The sequence below is a fragment of the Thalassophryne amazonica genome, chromosome 14 (genome assembly GCF_902500255.1).
Source record: "Thalassophryne amazonica chromosome 14, fThaAma1.1, whole genome shotgun sequence".
NCBI classification, from domain to species: domain Eukaryota; kingdom Metazoa; phylum Chordata; class Actinopteri; order Batrachoidiformes; family Batrachoididae; genus Thalassophryne; species Thalassophryne amazonica.
The window spans coordinates 8658269-8675862 of record NC_047116.1 but is presented as its reverse complement, the minus strand read 5'-3'; the positions used below and the strand labels follow the sequence as shown (position 1 = coordinate 8675862).

Here is a 17594-nt window from a genome sequence, read left to right as displayed (position 1 = left end):
GTTATTTTAATGTATAATTATACTGTACCCTTAAAACACAATGTGTTTAAAATAAAGTTTGGTGAGCATAATACTTTCATTATATATTTTGAAGTACTGAAAATTTGGAGCCTTAAAACTGCTCTGGGAGCCAATGAAAGTAAATAAATCATCCAAAGTGATTAAAAGTAAAACACAAATATAAGTGTGTTTGTTGTTTGTCTTCACCTTTAGTTTGAGGGTAGCAGCCTACGACAGCTGGTTAATAAGATCGTCAGGGGCGCTACGACCAGTATCAAATCGCTACTCCTATGACCTTCGGCTGCTGGTTACCCAACTGTTCAAGGTCAGGCCCCAAAAGTCATTATAGACAGAATATAATTATAGTTTATAAATGGTGAGGAGAGAACTTGTATGATGAACTACAACTATATTTATTAAATCACTAAATCACTGAGTCAGTGTTGCCAGCTCCTCAGTAAGAAAAGTAGCTATTGGCTGTCCTAAAAGTCGCTAAATTATGTAATCTGCTAATTTGCATATTATTTGCCTATTATGACGTCCTAACAGTTGTAGGGAAAAAAAACGCTCTCAACCTTTTAATATTGTTTGGTAAATTCCATATTCATAAATGTAGAGTACTGAATTTACACAGACTTCTGGCAGAATTTGAACAATTTATTAGCAGTATTAAGCTTATAGATTCTCCAAAATGTCATAAAACTGTCACGTTCTATAAGGAAGTTTTTTTTTTTTTTTTTTTAGAGAATTAATGTTAAAGAAACCCTTTACTTTTGTTATTTTACAATTTATTTTATTTAATTTTTTATCTCTTTCTATTGTGGCCTTGTCCTTTGTTCATTTCTGTTACTGTATTTGTTTAAATACAGTTTTAGGAAGAAAAAACTTGTGACAGAGAAAAAAGCGATTCTTGGTTTATTTATTTTGCTAATAAAATTGGCTATCACTTCTCAAAATAAAATAACTTCTCAAGGCTAGGAACCTCAAAGTCTGAAGACTATTACAGCGCAGCAAACGAGGTAAGTAGGCTGAATGAGTCCGAGTCAGGTTTGACATTCAATGCAGGAACAGCCGCAGAGGCATCACGTGTGCGTGTTTGAACGCGAAAGATTGTAGATATCCCTCCACTCAGTGCTTTGCAGCAGCAGCGGTGTTTGGCTGACTCGCCAAACACCAGAAAGTCTCCAGTGACACCAAGAAAAGTCACTAGATTTGTCGTTAGTCACTTTTGAGAAAATAAGTCATCGAGAAGGTTTGGAAACTCGCCAGATTTAGCAAGAAAGTCACCAAGTTGGCAACACTGCACTGAGTCTCTTTTCTTTTTTTTTGACTCCTAATTAAGCACTCTGTAGTTCTGATATCCAGTACTTGTCTTTGTTTTTCAATCTAATTACTTAACACTCTACCAGGTCAACTCGCGGGACCGTCCCTCAGTCAGTTCTGTCCTCAAGCGTCCCTTCCTGGAAAAGCACATCAGCAAACACCAGGAACCCCAGGTACTGTGCTCTGATTGGCTAATTATTTAATTTAGAAAAATCTCTCATCTCTGACCTGAGTGAAAACTTTTAAGAAGAGACTCGGTGGTGGGCACAGTTCTGCTAATCCGCTAATTATCGAAGCTAATGTCTTCATTATCAGATTAGCTTTCCAGATAATTTTGAAAACCATCAGCGGACTAATTATCTTCCGATAAATTTTGATCAGATCATTTTTAGACCGATAACATTTATGAAGTCTTCCATTCAAGATTTGAGTGTAGTAGATGGACAGTTCTATCCTCTGCAAACAGAGGAGAGCTAGTTCCAGGAGGAACTGCTCACAGAAAAAAAAACTAATTTCTTTCGACTGTATACTAGTTCGCTGGCAATATCACCCAAGTCATCCAGAGGCATACAGTTTTAACTTATGGTTAAAATTTTAAACAAACTAATTTCGGACAAGTTATTTAAATTAATGTCACTTCTGAAGTTTTATAAAATTTTGGACAAGTTATTTAAGTTAATTTCACTTCTGAAGTTTTATAAAGTGAAACTATAAGATATGTTTTAGTTTTAAAGTAATGCACTAATTTTGAAGGTTTTAGTGTGGACATGCTGTGTCCAGTACATTGTGGGTAATCTCAGTACATTCACGACAGGAGAAATGATCACTGATCAGGCTCCACACGAACAACAGCATTAAACCCTTGTATATTGTGACTAAAACTCTCGTGAATATATTCTCTGGGTTTATAGATGCTGTTATTGTGTTTGTTTTATGTAAAAATGCCAGAAGAAGCCCAGGTTGCTTCTCCATTATTTTCAGTTGGAATCATTGCGAGCTGCAATCTTACATATGTCAAACATTGTCTGTCCTCTTTGTTCCAGAGTAATATATATATAAGATGTCCGAAATTTGTTTTGTGTTTATTAAATTCCAACATCTTAACAAAGCAGACACGGACAGATTATTTATTTGGAATATTTGTTTTAGTAAGTTTTCTACTGCCATCTCCTGGCCAGTAGTGTTCATGGCAGTATTTGCCCTAAGTACTGAGCGTCTGGGCACCAGTAGATGGCAGTGTTCTATTTATTTTGACCCTGGTTATATCAGACGGTTGTCTCATCACAACTTGACTTTTGGCTTTTGCAGGTGCCTTTTTTTTTAACAAATAAAAAATGTAATATTTTACAAAAGCACATTTATATGTAAACACCAACACACACCTCACATTAACATGTTGGTTTTTACATAGAATGAATAAGTCAACCAATCAGTGTTAGTAGAGGCACATTTTACCCATAATCCCTTTGGCATCTGTCTGTGTTACAAAACTTCAAAATTAGTGCATTATTAAAATTAAAAGATATATGTTATATTTTAACTTTGTACAAATGACAGAATTGACATTAATGGAGTTATTCTATCCAATTAATTTGATTTATAAATCAAAACCTTAAGTCAAAACTGCTTTATTTTCCAAGACCTCTGCCTCACAGTGACACTGCTGTATTCTGTGTGCGTATGTGTGTGCGCGGTGCGCGCACAGGGGGTTAAACTTTGCTGCTCCTCACACAGGCGCTTCCAGCAGTGGGCAGGGTGCACAAAAACAGAAATGCTGACTCATTGTTTGAGTTTGTGGTTGCCTTTGACGCTACTAGAAGCAAAGAATCAGCTTGTTAGTAGTTGCAAGTGTACTGGAGACAATACTGAAAGTCATCGGTTATCTGTAGCTTCCGATAATTTTTTGGGTGGTTTATCAGTTTAGCTTCCTAAAAGATAACTTTTCAGTTAGCTGAGCTGTTATCGAAGCTAACTTTTTGGTTAGCTGTGCCCACCATTGAAGAAACTGCAGATCTGTTGGGAAAAACTGTCCTCCAGAAGATCAGTAGATAATTGTAGGGTTAAGACTCCGTTCGTTCGTTCATTATTTGGTTAGTGTATGTCAATGGACTAAATTTATAGGATACCTCACCCTCACACACACACACACACGCATGCATGCACACATACAAACACTGATGGCAGGCTACTGCAGTGTGGCGCTCAACTGCACAATGAGAGCAATTTATGGATTAAGGTCCTTGCCCAAGGCCTTGTAGGGATTTTCCAATCCAACAGGGTTTGAACCACTTTAACTACTTGACCATCACCTACCCACTTTAGGTTAGGTTATGGGTGGTGGCTCCCAAACATAGGGCCACCACCCTGAGCTGGTAAAAAAGTCAGTAAACAAAGGCATCTGCTTAAGTGTCTGTTTAAACAACTTTAAAACAATCAAAAACAAAATAAATTAGGTAAAAGAAAAAAACATGACAGCGTCTCTACTTCTTGTTTGCATGTTGTAATTTTGGTACCATTGGGTTTCCATTGAGAATCAGTCAGAGTCATCGTGTTCTCCAAAGGGATGATACGTTTGTTGTGTGTGCAGATGATACAGAAGGAGTTTTGCTGCTGTGTACGACACAGAAACGATGCAGCAGCTTCACCGACCTGCAAAACAGGATCATATCCAGGACCAGCAACTCAGGGACAAGGTACATAGACACGGACGTGTGAAATACACCACATGTAACACCAGCAACAAGCACTACAAAGTCACTCATCTCCTTTAGTAAATTATTTCAGAACGGGTGGAATTTGTTGACTGCAGAGTGTGACGCCACCTAGTGTTGGTGTCCCCCCACATCGTGTTTGTGGAAGTGTTTTGTTGTTGCTCATGACCCCGTTCCAGCAGCCATGCTTCATCCCATGTGAAGGCGAGGCCGGCACTGAGAGGAATGTGTCCTCTGATGTCTCCCTCGCTGTCAACAGGAACCGAGCACAGTTCTGATTGGCTCATTTGTAATTGCGTCACATTCTGGCATACGTTGTGTTTTGGTAACAACAGAACACACAGTTAATGTGTCTGCCTTTAATTACTGAGGGAGTGCCAATTCTTCTGTGCAAGTCTGCTTCGCTCTGATTACTGAACCTTTTTCATCTCATGTCCTGGCAGCGGTGATGTCTTACGTTGGTTGACATAAATTATTGTTTCTGCACTTGATAACCTTTTATGACGAACACGTAGAAGTAACTTGAAGCGCTTGTGTACTTTTCACAGTTCCTACGGTGGCAGATTCCCACATCTGTTGGTGTTGGGATTTCTTAAACAAAGGCACACATTTCACTAAACTTGGTCGGGAGTGGAGCTGAACCTGGAATAAAAACATAACATTTTTGTGTGGATTCAAAAAAGTTAATGAACTTATGACTTCTTTCAATAGAAAACAAGAAGAAGAAAAGAGGACAGGACAGAGGGGATTATAAAGCAAAGGATCACACCCAACAGGAAGAAGCACACACAGACCTAAAAGTGCAGTTGTTTATTACAGAAAGTCAAGAACAGAAATAGTCCATGAGTAGTCAGTTTTAACCTAATCAGTACTACAGTTGTATGCAAAGGTTTGGGCACCCCTGATAATTTTCATGATTTTCATTTATAATCATTGGTTGTCTGGATCAGAAATTTCATTAATATATCGTATAGCAGACGAACACAGTGATAATTGAGAAGTGAAATTAAGTTTCTAGTATTCACAGAAAGTGTGCAATAATTATTTTAAAAAAATGGACAGGAGCATAAATTTGGGCACCCTTGTCATTTTATTGATTTGAATACATTTAGCACTATTATTGGAACGTCAAAATTAGTTTGGTAAGCTCATTGACCTTGATCCTTGACCTCCTTACACAGGTGAATCCAATCATGAGAAAGGGTATTTAAGGTGGCCATTGCAAATGTTTCCCCTCTTTGCATCTCTTCTAATGAGTGGCAACATGGGCACCTCTAAACAACTCAAATGACCTGAAACAAGATTGTTCAAACATCATGGTTTAGGGGAAGGCTACAAAAAACTAGCTCAGAGATTTTCAGCTGTCAGTTTCCACTGTTAGGAACATAGTGAGGAACATGGAAGAGCACAGGCACAGTACTAGTTAGACCCAAAGTGGCAGGCCAAGAAAAATCGCAGATAGCTTGAGCAAAGGATGGTGAGAACAGTCATAGTCAACCACCGACCTGCTCCAAAGACCTGCAATATGATACATGCAGATAGTGTCTCTGTGCATCGTTCAATTATACAGTGCACTTTACACAAAGAGATGCTGTATGATGCTGTAATGCAGAGGAAGCCGTTTCTGCGTACGCGCCACAAACATTCTCTTGATGTATGCTAAAGCACATTTGGACAAGCCAGCTTCATTTTGGAGATTAGGTGCTGTGGACTGATGAAACTAAAAATGAATTATTGGACATAACAAGGGGCAGTATGCATGGCTGAAAAAGAACACAGCATTCCAGGAAAAACACTTGCTACTTACAGTAACATTTGGAGGTGGTTCCATCATGCTGTGGGGCTGTGTGGCCAGTACAGGTACTGGGAATCTTGTTAAAGTTGAGGGTCACATGGATTACAGTCAATATCAGCAGGTTCTTGAGAACAATGTTCATGAATCAAGTGACCAGTTGAAGTTGTCTGGGGTTGGATCTTTCAACAAGACAATGACACTAAACACTGCTCAAAATCTACCAAGGCATTCGTGCAGAGGGAACAAGTACAACGTTCTGGAATGGCCATCTCAGTCCCCAGACCTGAGTATTATTGAAAATCTGTGGTGTGATTTTAAGTGGGCTGTCCATGCTCAGAAACCAACAAACCTGACTGAACTGGAGATGTTTTGTAAAGAAGAATGGTCCAAAATACCTCCAACCATAATCCAGACTCTCATTGGAAGCTATAGGAAGCATTTAGAGGCTGTTATTTCTGCAAAAGGAGGATCTACTAATATTGATTTTTTTTTTCTGTCTGTTTATGCATCTCCCTAATTTTGTTTAAAGAATTATTGCACACTTCTGTAAATCCTATAAACTTAATTCCACTTCTCAATATCACTGTTTGTCTGCTATACGATATATTTAACTGAAATTGCTGATCCAAAAAACAGTGATTTATAAAGGAAAATCATGAAAATTATCAGGGGTGCCCATCTTTTGCATACAACTGTATTTAAGGGCTAGCCTATACCAAACTGTATGGTGGCAATCCCAGGGTGGTAGTTTGTAGCCAGGTAGTGAAAACCTGCTTGGCCAATTGACTAAAAAACATGGGTGAGGATATTAGAGCAAGATGGTGCGTTTTTGCAGTTGTTTGGAGGTCTGTCCTGACATGAAGATTGGGGGAATATACAGAGAGTGGGACAGTTGTGATGACTGGATATGATGTATAGGTGACTTTGCTGTGGCATGACATGAAGTCTTGGAACTTTTTCATGTGAAACCTTGGTGTGGAAGACCTGGGTGTGAAGTGACAACTTGTCTTGATGTGGTGGTAGAAACTTGATGTAACAAGGACAGTTGCTGTGGAGAGCGTGCTTGACTTTGTGTTTGGGTGATGTGTTCAGTCTCAGGCTTTAAGTTTGCAGAGAAGCTGAGTGTGGTGTGAATCCAGAAGTTGAGGTGAAAATCTTATGTGAGGTGGTTCACAAGCTAGATGTGGATGCTAGCTTAGTTAACACGATGTAGCTACAACTTGAAGATAGGAACATAGGGAGGAATACTGTTGTACTGACAAAACGACACAAACACTGACATAGACAGACACAAAATTATGAACTGATATCTGTGAGTAATGATGGCTAAACAGCAACAGGTGTGTGATTACAAACTGCAACAGGTGCACGAAGATAAGAAATGCTAGATGGATGCACACACAGAGGAGAAACCAGAACATCTCTCACACAGGGGAACAGCAGACATGAAAGGTGCAGGATAAAGAAAGCAGAATCAATAGCCACAGACCTATGACACAAAGAAGTCATCACAAACACATACCAATCACCAAAATACGTCTAAAAGCAAGAACTTAACAGAAGACCAATTAGAAAGACAGAAAAAAAATCTCCCAGGCCAGTCCATGACACTCAGTTATTCTTTAGTGTAGCGGATAAGCTCTAATATGAGAACAATTGTGCACTTATGAGAAGCATGAAATTTTTACCAGTGTTAGTTCATAACATTGACTTTAATTTTAGATGTGGAGGTAAGCTTGATTTGACCTCTGAGGACAATGAGAGGTCATTGACCTCACAGCGCCAAAATATGTTTTTACACCCTTTGATTACAACTTGATAGTTACACTGTCAAATATTGTTTATCTTTGTATCTTTTTTCTAATAAAATATGTCTGCATTTTATAGTCATGCCCCATCGAGCTCTGTGCAAAATATGAAGTGTCACCTGGTGTATATTGATACAACTCCCATCAGAACAGGTCCACCTGGTGTGTTTTGCCATTCTGGAATGAAATGTAAAACACATGGCTGCTCATGGGAGTGTCCAAGACAGTGTTGCTTTGAAACTGCAACTAGCTTAGAACTACAATTACCTTATACTTTGTAGATCTACAAATAAGGTAAATAGGGTTTATACAAACAAAATCGACTTTGCATGACATGTAGTCTACTGTTACAGTAGTGTAGAAATATCCCACTGAGATTGCATTGCTTAGTCACTGTGCAGGTGGTTGGTTATCCTCTATGTGGTGGTTGGTTCTAATGCATTGTGTTTGTTGCAGGATTTCTGATTTCCCTGATATACAAATGCTAGTTGGTCTAATTGTAGATACTGCCATAGACTAATCCTAACAGAACTAGACTAGACTAGTGACTGCTTTTTGTCCCCTCGTCATCATGGCAAAGCGTCATATCCTAGTAGATCCAACATGCCTTCTGGGATCTAAACAGCCCAAACAAGCTTTAAGTACTAACTGGGAACTTTGTGTTTTGTACCAAGCAGAAACAGGCGAATCTTTGCAGTACCCGCTCAGATCAATAGGGACCTGCCGGGAGCGGCTATGCATCATTGGCAGAGGACCTTCTTCGGTTCCAGGAACTTCAGCACATGCCAATGGATCTCAGGGTAGAGAGACTGGATGATGGCGATGGTGTGGAAGCCACCTTGAGGGCACACAGTGCTCAATGGCACAAGAAATGCCCTGTGTTCAGCAAGAAAAATGTTCGACCAGCAAAGCCAAGCAGAATCAACTACTGGCCAACAAACTAGTAATTATCCAGCTGTCCACACACGATCTGCTCACATGCGTCCAACGTCCACAGAGCCCACATGTTTTTTCTGTGACAAGCCTGCTGGTTCTGCAGGCTTACATGAAGCACCCACCAAACAGTTGGACAAGAACGTGCGGAGGGTGTGCCCGTGATCTTGAGGACATTGCTTTGCTAGCCAAGCTTTCCGCAGGAGACATGATAGCCATTGAGGCTAATACCACAACACATGTTTGTGTGCACTGTATAACAGAGCTAGACAAGCTGCACCCAAGGATGATGACGGAGAGCAAGATCGCCTACATGGTATAGCCTTTGCAGAGCTAGTCATATTCGTGGAGGACATGTGTAGTGATGAGGGAAGTGCCCCAGTCTTCAAAGGTCACAGACATAGCTAAGCTGTACAAGGTCAGGCTGCAGCAGCTTGGGGTCACTGTGGAGAGCCGATTCACACCACCAGACTGAAGAACAGGCTGCTTTCAGAGCTTCCTGATCTCAGGTCATATTCAGAGGGAAGAGACACCCTTCTGACCTTCCAGAAGGACATTGGACCAGCCTTGAGGAAGGCCTGTGATCATGACAGTGACGCTATGCATTTAGTGCGAGCAGCACAGGTGGTACGCAGGGAGATGTTTGAGACCGGCTTCTCATTTGATGGGTCTTTCCAGCCAGACTGCCAGAAGGATGCTGTGCCGCCATCACTCCTAGCTCTGGTCAGCATGATACTGGATGGAGCAAACATCAAACATCAAACTGAGCTGGTTCAAGACAACCACCACAACTGCAGCCCTGTCGGTCTCTCAGTTGTTGGTGTTCAACAGTGTCAAACATGCAAGGAAGGAGTCCTCTGGCTCAGTACGCCATAACCGCAATAGGGAGATGCCTCTGCCCCTGTACCTCTCTATGAAAATCCATGCAGTCACCAGGAGTCGAGGGTTGGTTGACATACTCCACAGTTTGGGACTGTGTGTATCCTATGACAGGCTGCTATAGCTGACATCAGACATTGCTGATGGTGTCTGCCAGTGCTTCAGGATAGAAGATGCCGTGTGTCCATCAAAGTTGCGTCAAGGGCTCTTCACAACAGCAGCAGTGGACAATATCGATCACAACCCAAGCTCTGCCACAGCCAAGGATTCATTTCATGGGACCGCAATATCTCTTACCCAACACCCATCAAACACACATGGTGGCCTGGATCGCAGAGTACTTGTGCTCAATCAAGAGAGATCTTCCAAGTCAGTAGCACCTCTCCCATCGGCCTATACATGTGTACCACCAGCTGCTCTGAATACGAAGAACTTCACAGCACCTGCTGTACAAGGTCCTGTCAGACCTGCCAATCTCATGGCTGCTGCAGCTGCTGCAGAAGAAGAGTATGGGTGGCTCAACAGAGTATGGGTGGCTGAAAGCAGCTCTTGAGAAGCAGAGTGTGGATGACTGGATTTCCTGGTCTGCCTACCATGCTCACGCCCAACAAACAGTCACACCACTGCCAGCAATACATGCCTTGTTGCCTCTGTTCGTCGACAGCGCCCATTCAGTGGCGATGTTTCGGCACTCCGTGGACATCACCAAGGCAGCAGTTCAGCACCTTAACCCTGGTCAAGTGCCTGTCCTTACAGCTGACCAACCACTCTTTGCTATCCTTAAAGAGATCCAGTGGACCTGGCCAGCTACCCATGGAGAGGATCACTTTGTTATCATGTTTGGCAGCCTACACATCGAGATGGGTGTCCTGAAGGTAAAACATTATGTTGAAGTAACAGACAAAATCTGCCTATTCCAATGCTACACTCTTGTCGCTGTAAATGTAACATGCCAGTTCTACAACTGCATTTTCCAATGTTTCATTCTAGCTGCTGGGAGACTGGCTGGAAGACAGCTGTTGGACCAATGCCTTAGTGCAGGCTGACATTGCAAGCTCTGGAACAGCTGATTCCTTCATTCGAGCCACCCATGTTACCAAGACACGCCACGCCCACCAGGTCACAGCGGCCAGCCTGTACATACTACTTCGCCAAGCATTTCAGGGAAACTCCACATCCAATGATGATGACAACACCATGCAGCCTTTTGAAGAGTGGTGCATGCAGAGGTCCAGGAACAGTGTGCACTTCAACTACTGGCTCAAGACCCTGTCACTGGAGCTTCTCTTACTTAGATACATCAGATCTCTTCGTGAAGGGAATTTTCAGCTCTATGTGGAATCCCTGACACAGGTCATGCCTTGGATGTTTGCCTTAGATCACACCCACTACTCAAGATGGCTGTCCATACATATTCGAGACATGATGACCCTTGGAGATAAGCACCCAGACATCCTGGCAGAATTCGAGTCTGGGAACTTTGTGGTACACAAAACCAGCAAAAAGTTCTCAGCCATGGCAATCGACCAGTGCCATGAACAGAACAATGCCTTGGTCAAAGGATCTGGTGGAGCAATTGGGCTGACAGGCAACCCCTCTGCACTCAGGCGATGGATGGTGGCAGAGCCTGAAATTGCCAGGATAACAACGGAATTTGAAGAGCAGGCAACAGGAACACAAAACAGCACCAAGGACACTGGAGACCTCCATCATGACCACCACCCTGGAGTGCAGATAGCCTTTAAAAAGGATGTCAGAAGTCTCGTAGCTGTACTGGAAGAAATGGGGAATCCATTCCTAGAAGACAGTGAAGATCTACTAGTCATTGATACTAGAGATGTCATGGATGCTGCAGTAGCAGACACTGTGAAGAAGGTTGAATCAGTCAGCGAGGAGCAGTACAACAAGTTCATGGAAGAAAGGCTGGAACTGTGCACGAAACCCATCACAGAAACACTGCCCAAGAACAAGCTGCCCCTGTTCAGCCGACCACCAGTCAAGATTCAGTCAAAACAGAAAGAGCAGATTGCTGCGCTCAAGAGTGACTGTGATTTATTCTCAAGGCTTTACATCTCCTGTCAAACATGAGACGGTGATCTTGACCAGTTCTTCTCACACGAGAACCAGGCAGCCCCACCAGCTCTGTCGTCTGGAGGAAAAATGCGGCTTGGGGTGAAAGCGGATTTGCTACACTGTCTGGAGTCAAACCTGCCTGAAAACAGCCATGCACCCGTCACTGATGCTACAGTCATTGATGGCGCCGCTGTAGTTCAGATGTTGAACCCAGGAACATCCAAGACCTTCCAGGAGTATGCAGACACAGTGTTTGCACCCTACATCTCTATTCAGCTCAAGAAGACTGACTGCATCGACCTCGTCTGGGATGTATACCTACCCAACAGTCTGAAGGGAACAACAAGACAGAAGAGGGGAAAGGGTACAAGGAGAAGAGTCACCCTGTCTGCTGTGATTCCAAAGAACTGGAAGGACTTTCTTCGTGTAGATGAAAACCGAATTGTTCAGTTTCCTCTCACGGGAATCCACTCGTGGTCCCCTGGAAGATGGTAAGGAGCTGTACACAACATGTGGGGCCAATGTCCTCTGCTTTCCTGCAGCGTCTGACCTGTCCAACCTTGCCCCATGTTCTCATGAGGAGGCCGACACTCGCTTACTCGCTTCTCCATGTGGCAGACGCTGTCCTGAAAGTATGCAAGAAGGTGACCATTCGCACAGTTGACACTGATGTCCTGGTAGTCGCTGTTGCTTTATTTGACAAGATCAAAGCAGACGAGTTGTGGATTTCTCTCGGTACTGGGTCCAGCCTTCAGTGCATACCTGTTCATGATCTCGTATCAACAGTGGATCCGAGAAAGTGTTCAACTCTTCCCATCTTCCATGCTCTGACAGGATGCGATACCATATCAGCGTTCTCTGGTAGAGGAAAGAAAACCGCATGGGAAACGTGGAAGGCTTTCCCAGAGGTGACCGGTGCTTTTAGTGAGCTTGCAGCCATGCCACAAGAGGTCAGTGAGGAGTCAGTGTCACTGCTCGAGAGGTTCGTGGTGCTCATGTACGACCGCACCAGTGACATCATGGAGGTCAACGATGCCAGGAAACAGCTCTTTGCACACAAGGCCAGAACTCTGGAGAACATTCCTCCCACCCAGGCAGCTCTCGTGCAACACATCAAGCGTGCTAGCTACCAGGCCAACATCTGGAACCAGTCATTAGTTCCAGAACCTGAACTGCTGGACCCATCTGACTGGGGCTAGACAAAGGACACGACTGGATGGCAGCCTTTGTGGTCCACCCTCCCAGAAGCAGCAAGATCCTGCCATGAACTAATCCACTGCGGCTGCAAGAAGGGGTGCACCAGATGCTGCAAGTGCACCAAGGCAGCACTCAAGTGCACTGCACTGTGCTTCTGTTCAGGAGACTGCTGAGATCAAAATCCAGTTGCTGGCAATTGAAGAAAATTTTTGGACCTGTATGATCAATTCTGTTTTGAAATTTTACAGCTGGCTTCCACATTGTCAGAAATAAAGTGTATTTAACTGTATTTTTCTACCTATTTCAAGTGAATTTTTACTTTGCAGAGGTCATTGACCTCACTCTATGCAGTTCAAAACTCTCCAGTGTTTGTAGTAATAGGTTGTGAGGGATTGAGACATCACTATTTAGATGCAACGTCTTTAAACAGCACTTTTATTGCTACAGCGGCAGGCAAAACCATGCGTTTAACGGTATATGAGGTCAATGACCTCTCACAGTCCTCAGAGGTCAAATCCAGCTTACCTCCACATCTAAAATTAAAGTCAATGCTATGAACTAACACTGGTAAAAATTTCATGCTTTCTTCATAAAGTGCATTTGTTATGGTTATCTGCTGCACTATTTATATTAAACTCTGTACGGTTTATTATTGTGTAGTTTCCTTATTTACCTTGATGATGTTGTTTTTTCTGATATAAGTGTGTAATCATGGTGTGTGTGTTGTGTATACTATAAAGCTAACTTAAGCATTCTTGTGACTTTAAACTTCATCACTAAATTTGTTTTTGCTATTCATAGCTGAGACTGAATTGACGATAACGTTATCTGTCAGTAAACACTTGTTATTAATAAATCTCCACGAGCCGTCATTATAACATCGGTGTTTCCTCATTTTTCAGAGAAGAAAGAGAAGTGTAGAACTGCTGGGGGGCAAGGAGATATGGAAAAGAACCCACCTACCAAACCAGAGTGGAGGGTTCCATTCAAAGTCTGCAACCCGAAAGTAATAATATTTATCACTAGAGCTCATGGCAAAATTCTGTTGTACCTGCATTAATGGTAAATGTGCACCAGATGGAGACACTCCTCCAGTTCAGAACCAGTTCAGAAGCTTGACTACAGGCTGCTGTGGGACACAACAATGAACCTGTTGCTTATAGTAGTAGAAAAGTAATATGATTTTTGGGGATATTAATAAAAGTAACAATTACAGTATTTTTAGTACAGTAACAGCCTGGGATAATTGCCTCAATTTCATTGATGTTGACATACTTTATTACTCACATGCATTTTTAAGTCATTTTTCTTGCTATATTGTTATTTATCCACTATATTTATTTAGTTTTATTGTGTGTGTGTGTGTGTGTGTGTGTGTGTGATGGGTAACTGTAGGTTTTCCATCAAAGACCAGGACCACGTGTTCATCCTGCAGGCAGAGAAGCTGTAGAGCAGCAGAACCAAGGGTACGTTCAAAACTGTGCACAGAAAAATAGTGTGACGAAGGCCAACAGGAGTCGCTGTGCAGTAATAGTCAATGGGCCTCACTCCCCCGACAGCCAAAGGATAAAGAGCCTGGGTTTTAGCCGACTGGACAGAGCATCCGCCTCCCATGCCAGAGATTGTGAGTTTGTGTCCTGGGAGGAGTCACAACCATCACAACACAATGCTGAGCAAGCTGCTACAATAGCATGAACTTATGTCCATTTATCTTAAAAACAATAATTTTCACATGACGCAGTGATCAAAATAACATATGGCTGTGCACTGGCACAAGTGGCAAATGCACCTGCTTCCAAAGGGAAGGTTCCCAGTTTGAGACCACCGTCCACAAACAGGCTTTTAAAAAAATTACTGGACATAAAATACAAGGTAACCATGTTTGTTAAATGCAGGAGTAACATCCAAGACCCAGTCAGCTGTTACCAGCACCACCACGGTCATCTTGATGCCTTTCAGAGGAAGAATAACAACCGTGGCCTTCCTCATCCTGTCCAGGAGGAAGACAAGGAGCGTTATGAAGTTCCTTCTGTTTTTCAGCCATACCAGCTGTAAGTGAGAGCATGTTATCATCAGGACCATGTCTGTTGACTCTAAGATGCAGTGGTAAAGATGCTGAGTGTTTGTCTGGTTATCTGTCAGGGTGGCTGCAGCTCGTAATGAATACCTGCAGAGGTGCCAGGAGGCCAACCAGTACAAGCTGAGAGCAGAGAAACAGCTGGTATGAAGAAACAGCTTTGTTTTAAAGACTTGTCACTCTTTACGTTAGCTTTTAATTATTACACAGCTTCAGATATTTATAAAGTAGAGTCTTCAGTCATGAAAGCCATTTTGAGGTTGACTGCCTGATTGTGACATCTAATTAAATCACTGGAAAAGGACAGCCAGCGATAATCTGTTTTCTGCAAAGCGTAATGCTGACACCACGGGCTTGAACACTTTTACACAAACAAGTAGAAACACCAGGTTGTAACTCAGCAGCAACAGTAACACTTGTATACTATACGTTCCATTTCACTGAGAAAGAAGAAGAAAGATTGCTTGTGTGATTGTTCATGTCTGGACAAACTTTATGAAGTTTTTGTATCTTAGGATTTCATCCCTTTCCAACTGAATCATCATGATCATGTTTCTGATCATCAGGGCCTCCGTCCATGTACGGCCGAGTGCTACAGGAAGCATGGTGGTCAGGGGCAGGAGGCGGGAAGATATGAACACCAAAACACACCGCAGGACAAGAAGCAGGCGGGACAACAGGTATTACACAGGACAATGGCAGCCACGATACATAGGGACAACACCTCCAGATGCAATGTTTGAAGTCATTCAGCCACTTTTGGACAAAGCTTTCCAATATTAGGTGAAAGAGTAGCAGTGAAACTGAGTGATGTTTGAACAGCAGCAATAATATTAAAATGATGGTGGAAAATCTGTGGAGGTGGAAGTGGGTGTGGCTTACATGAACAGACAGATGTTGGTAGACAGTCTGGACCTCGGCTCAGTGAAGTGCACACGCATGGTGGAGAATTCAGGCACTTTCAAGTTGGCTAAATCCTTTAAAAACAAGTAGACGTGTGCTGGAGAAAATACAGTCCTGTATTTGTGTACCTACACAAGGTACACAACTGGCAGGTATGAAGACAGATGAGCAGCATGTTTAAAACGGCCTGTTGCAGGACAGAAAGTCTGGTCTGCATGTTATATACATTCAGGTGTCTTCATAGTTTGTTTTGTGTGAGAGGGGCCACTGCACTTCAGAATTCAGAACACACAGATACAAAAAAAAAAACACCTGCAACAACAAGTTATATCACCCCCCCCCCCCCCCCCCCCCCCCCCAAAAAAAAAATAAAAACAAAACAAAAAATACCATCTGGCAAACTGAGAAAATGCTTCCACAGTGTCACCAGAATTCATGCTGCTGAGGTTCAGTCATTATGAACACGGCACATGAATGATCCATCTGTGTGAAACATGAACCAGGCTTCATTTAGTTTATGTTCATTTGTTTGTGTCAGATGCTGCTGATAAATTTTGTTTGTTTTGTTTGTTTGTAGGAGTACCTGCGGCAGCTGGAGCTGATTAGAGAACAGTATCAGCAGGACATGAAAGAGCTGAGACTGCGGGCTGAAACAGAGGTACAAACGGAGACACCTCAAAACAACCAAACAACCGAAAATGTCCAAACAGGTCCTTCTCATTTGAAGAAGAAAAAAAAAAAAAAACACTCAGTATTCTACAATTTATCACTTAGTTAAAGAATTAGATTATTTACCTATAACTCAGCTTCAGCCAGTTTACCTCACAATGTCTCATAAATAATTTATTATTATTATTATTATTAGTGCATCCCTCTGAAAAAGTCCAGTTTATGCCATTTAGCCAGTGGTGGGCACAGCTAACCAAAAAGTTTGCCTCGATAACCGTTAATCCACTAACTGAAAAGTTAACTTTTATAAAGCTAAACCGATAAACCCCTAAAAAATTTAGCAGAAGTTACCGCTAAAAGCTAAACTGATAACTTTTAGTATTGACTCCCGTACACTGGCAGCTACTGATACTTTTGAGTAAATTCAAAGGCAGTCACAAACAACAACGAGCCAGCACTTCTGTCTAAGATCAGCCAAATCACAACAAAGCTGTCCCAGGGCGCTAGTAAGGTCAAACCTTACCAACCCCTAGAGAAAGCACACAGGTGACAGTGGTAAGGAAAAACTCCCTCTGATGATATTGAGGAAGAAACCTCAAGCAGACCAGACTCGAAGAGAAAAAAAACAAGCCTGTTTATGTCGCACTTCCACAATAAGAGCCTGTATTTCAAAATAAATGCCTGTGAGGTTGCTGCAGACCTGACACAATTCATCAGTCTGTCCGTCCTCTGACATCCCAGACAGCAGATTCATATCTGGAGATTTTATGTTTGCATATAACCCCAAACCCAGAATTAACATGTTCACATTCTGGACAAAACAGCAGAATTGTGTCTCAGCAGTATCTCACACAGGCCAAAAAAAAAAGAAAAGAAATTTGAACTCATGTCAACACTGTCACAGTGCAAATGTAAAATGTCAGTTATTTGTAATTTCTTTACATGGAATATTGTACTGGTTAAGCAGCTTCAGAAAAAAACTGACGGCAAAATTTCACTTTAGAAAATTGAACACAACTGAAAACAGATTAAATCTTTAATAAAGACTTTCATAACAGCAAGAATTTTTTCTGTTCCATTAAGTATTGGCATAGCTGTCCTCCGTATATAGTATAAACGACCACAACAACATTTTAGTTTATAGTATATTAGAAACAACCAAGAAGGATAGATAGCTGATCTGAAGCATATATTGATCAGCAAAATATTTTCTGATTGTTTGGTAT

At 42.1% G+C, this 17594-nt stretch overlaps 1 protein-coding gene across 1 annotated transcript in view; it reads left to right on the top strand.

The window, feature by feature from the left end:
* LOC117525103 (serine/threonine-protein kinase Nek5-like) overlaps positions 1-17594 on the top strand; it is a 138617-nt gene that overhangs the window by 108586 nt on the left and 12437 nt on the right. The window contains exons 4-12 of the mRNA XM_034186942.1: positions 214-325; positions 1410-1496; positions 3911-4016; positions 13622-13725; positions 14115-14185; positions 14615-14770; positions 14862-14940; positions 15363-15476; positions 16277-16357. Coding sequence (XP_034042833.1) covers positions 3911-4016; positions 13622-13725; positions 14115-14185; positions 14615-14770; positions 14862-14940; positions 15363-15476; positions 16277-16357 — 711 coding nt within the window. The 5' untranslated portion in view covers positions 214-325; positions 1410-1496. The remainder of the gene's footprint in view (positions 1-213; positions 326-1409; positions 1497-3910; positions 4017-13621; positions 13726-14114; positions 14186-14614; positions 14771-14861; positions 14941-15362; positions 15477-16276; positions 16358-17594) is intronic.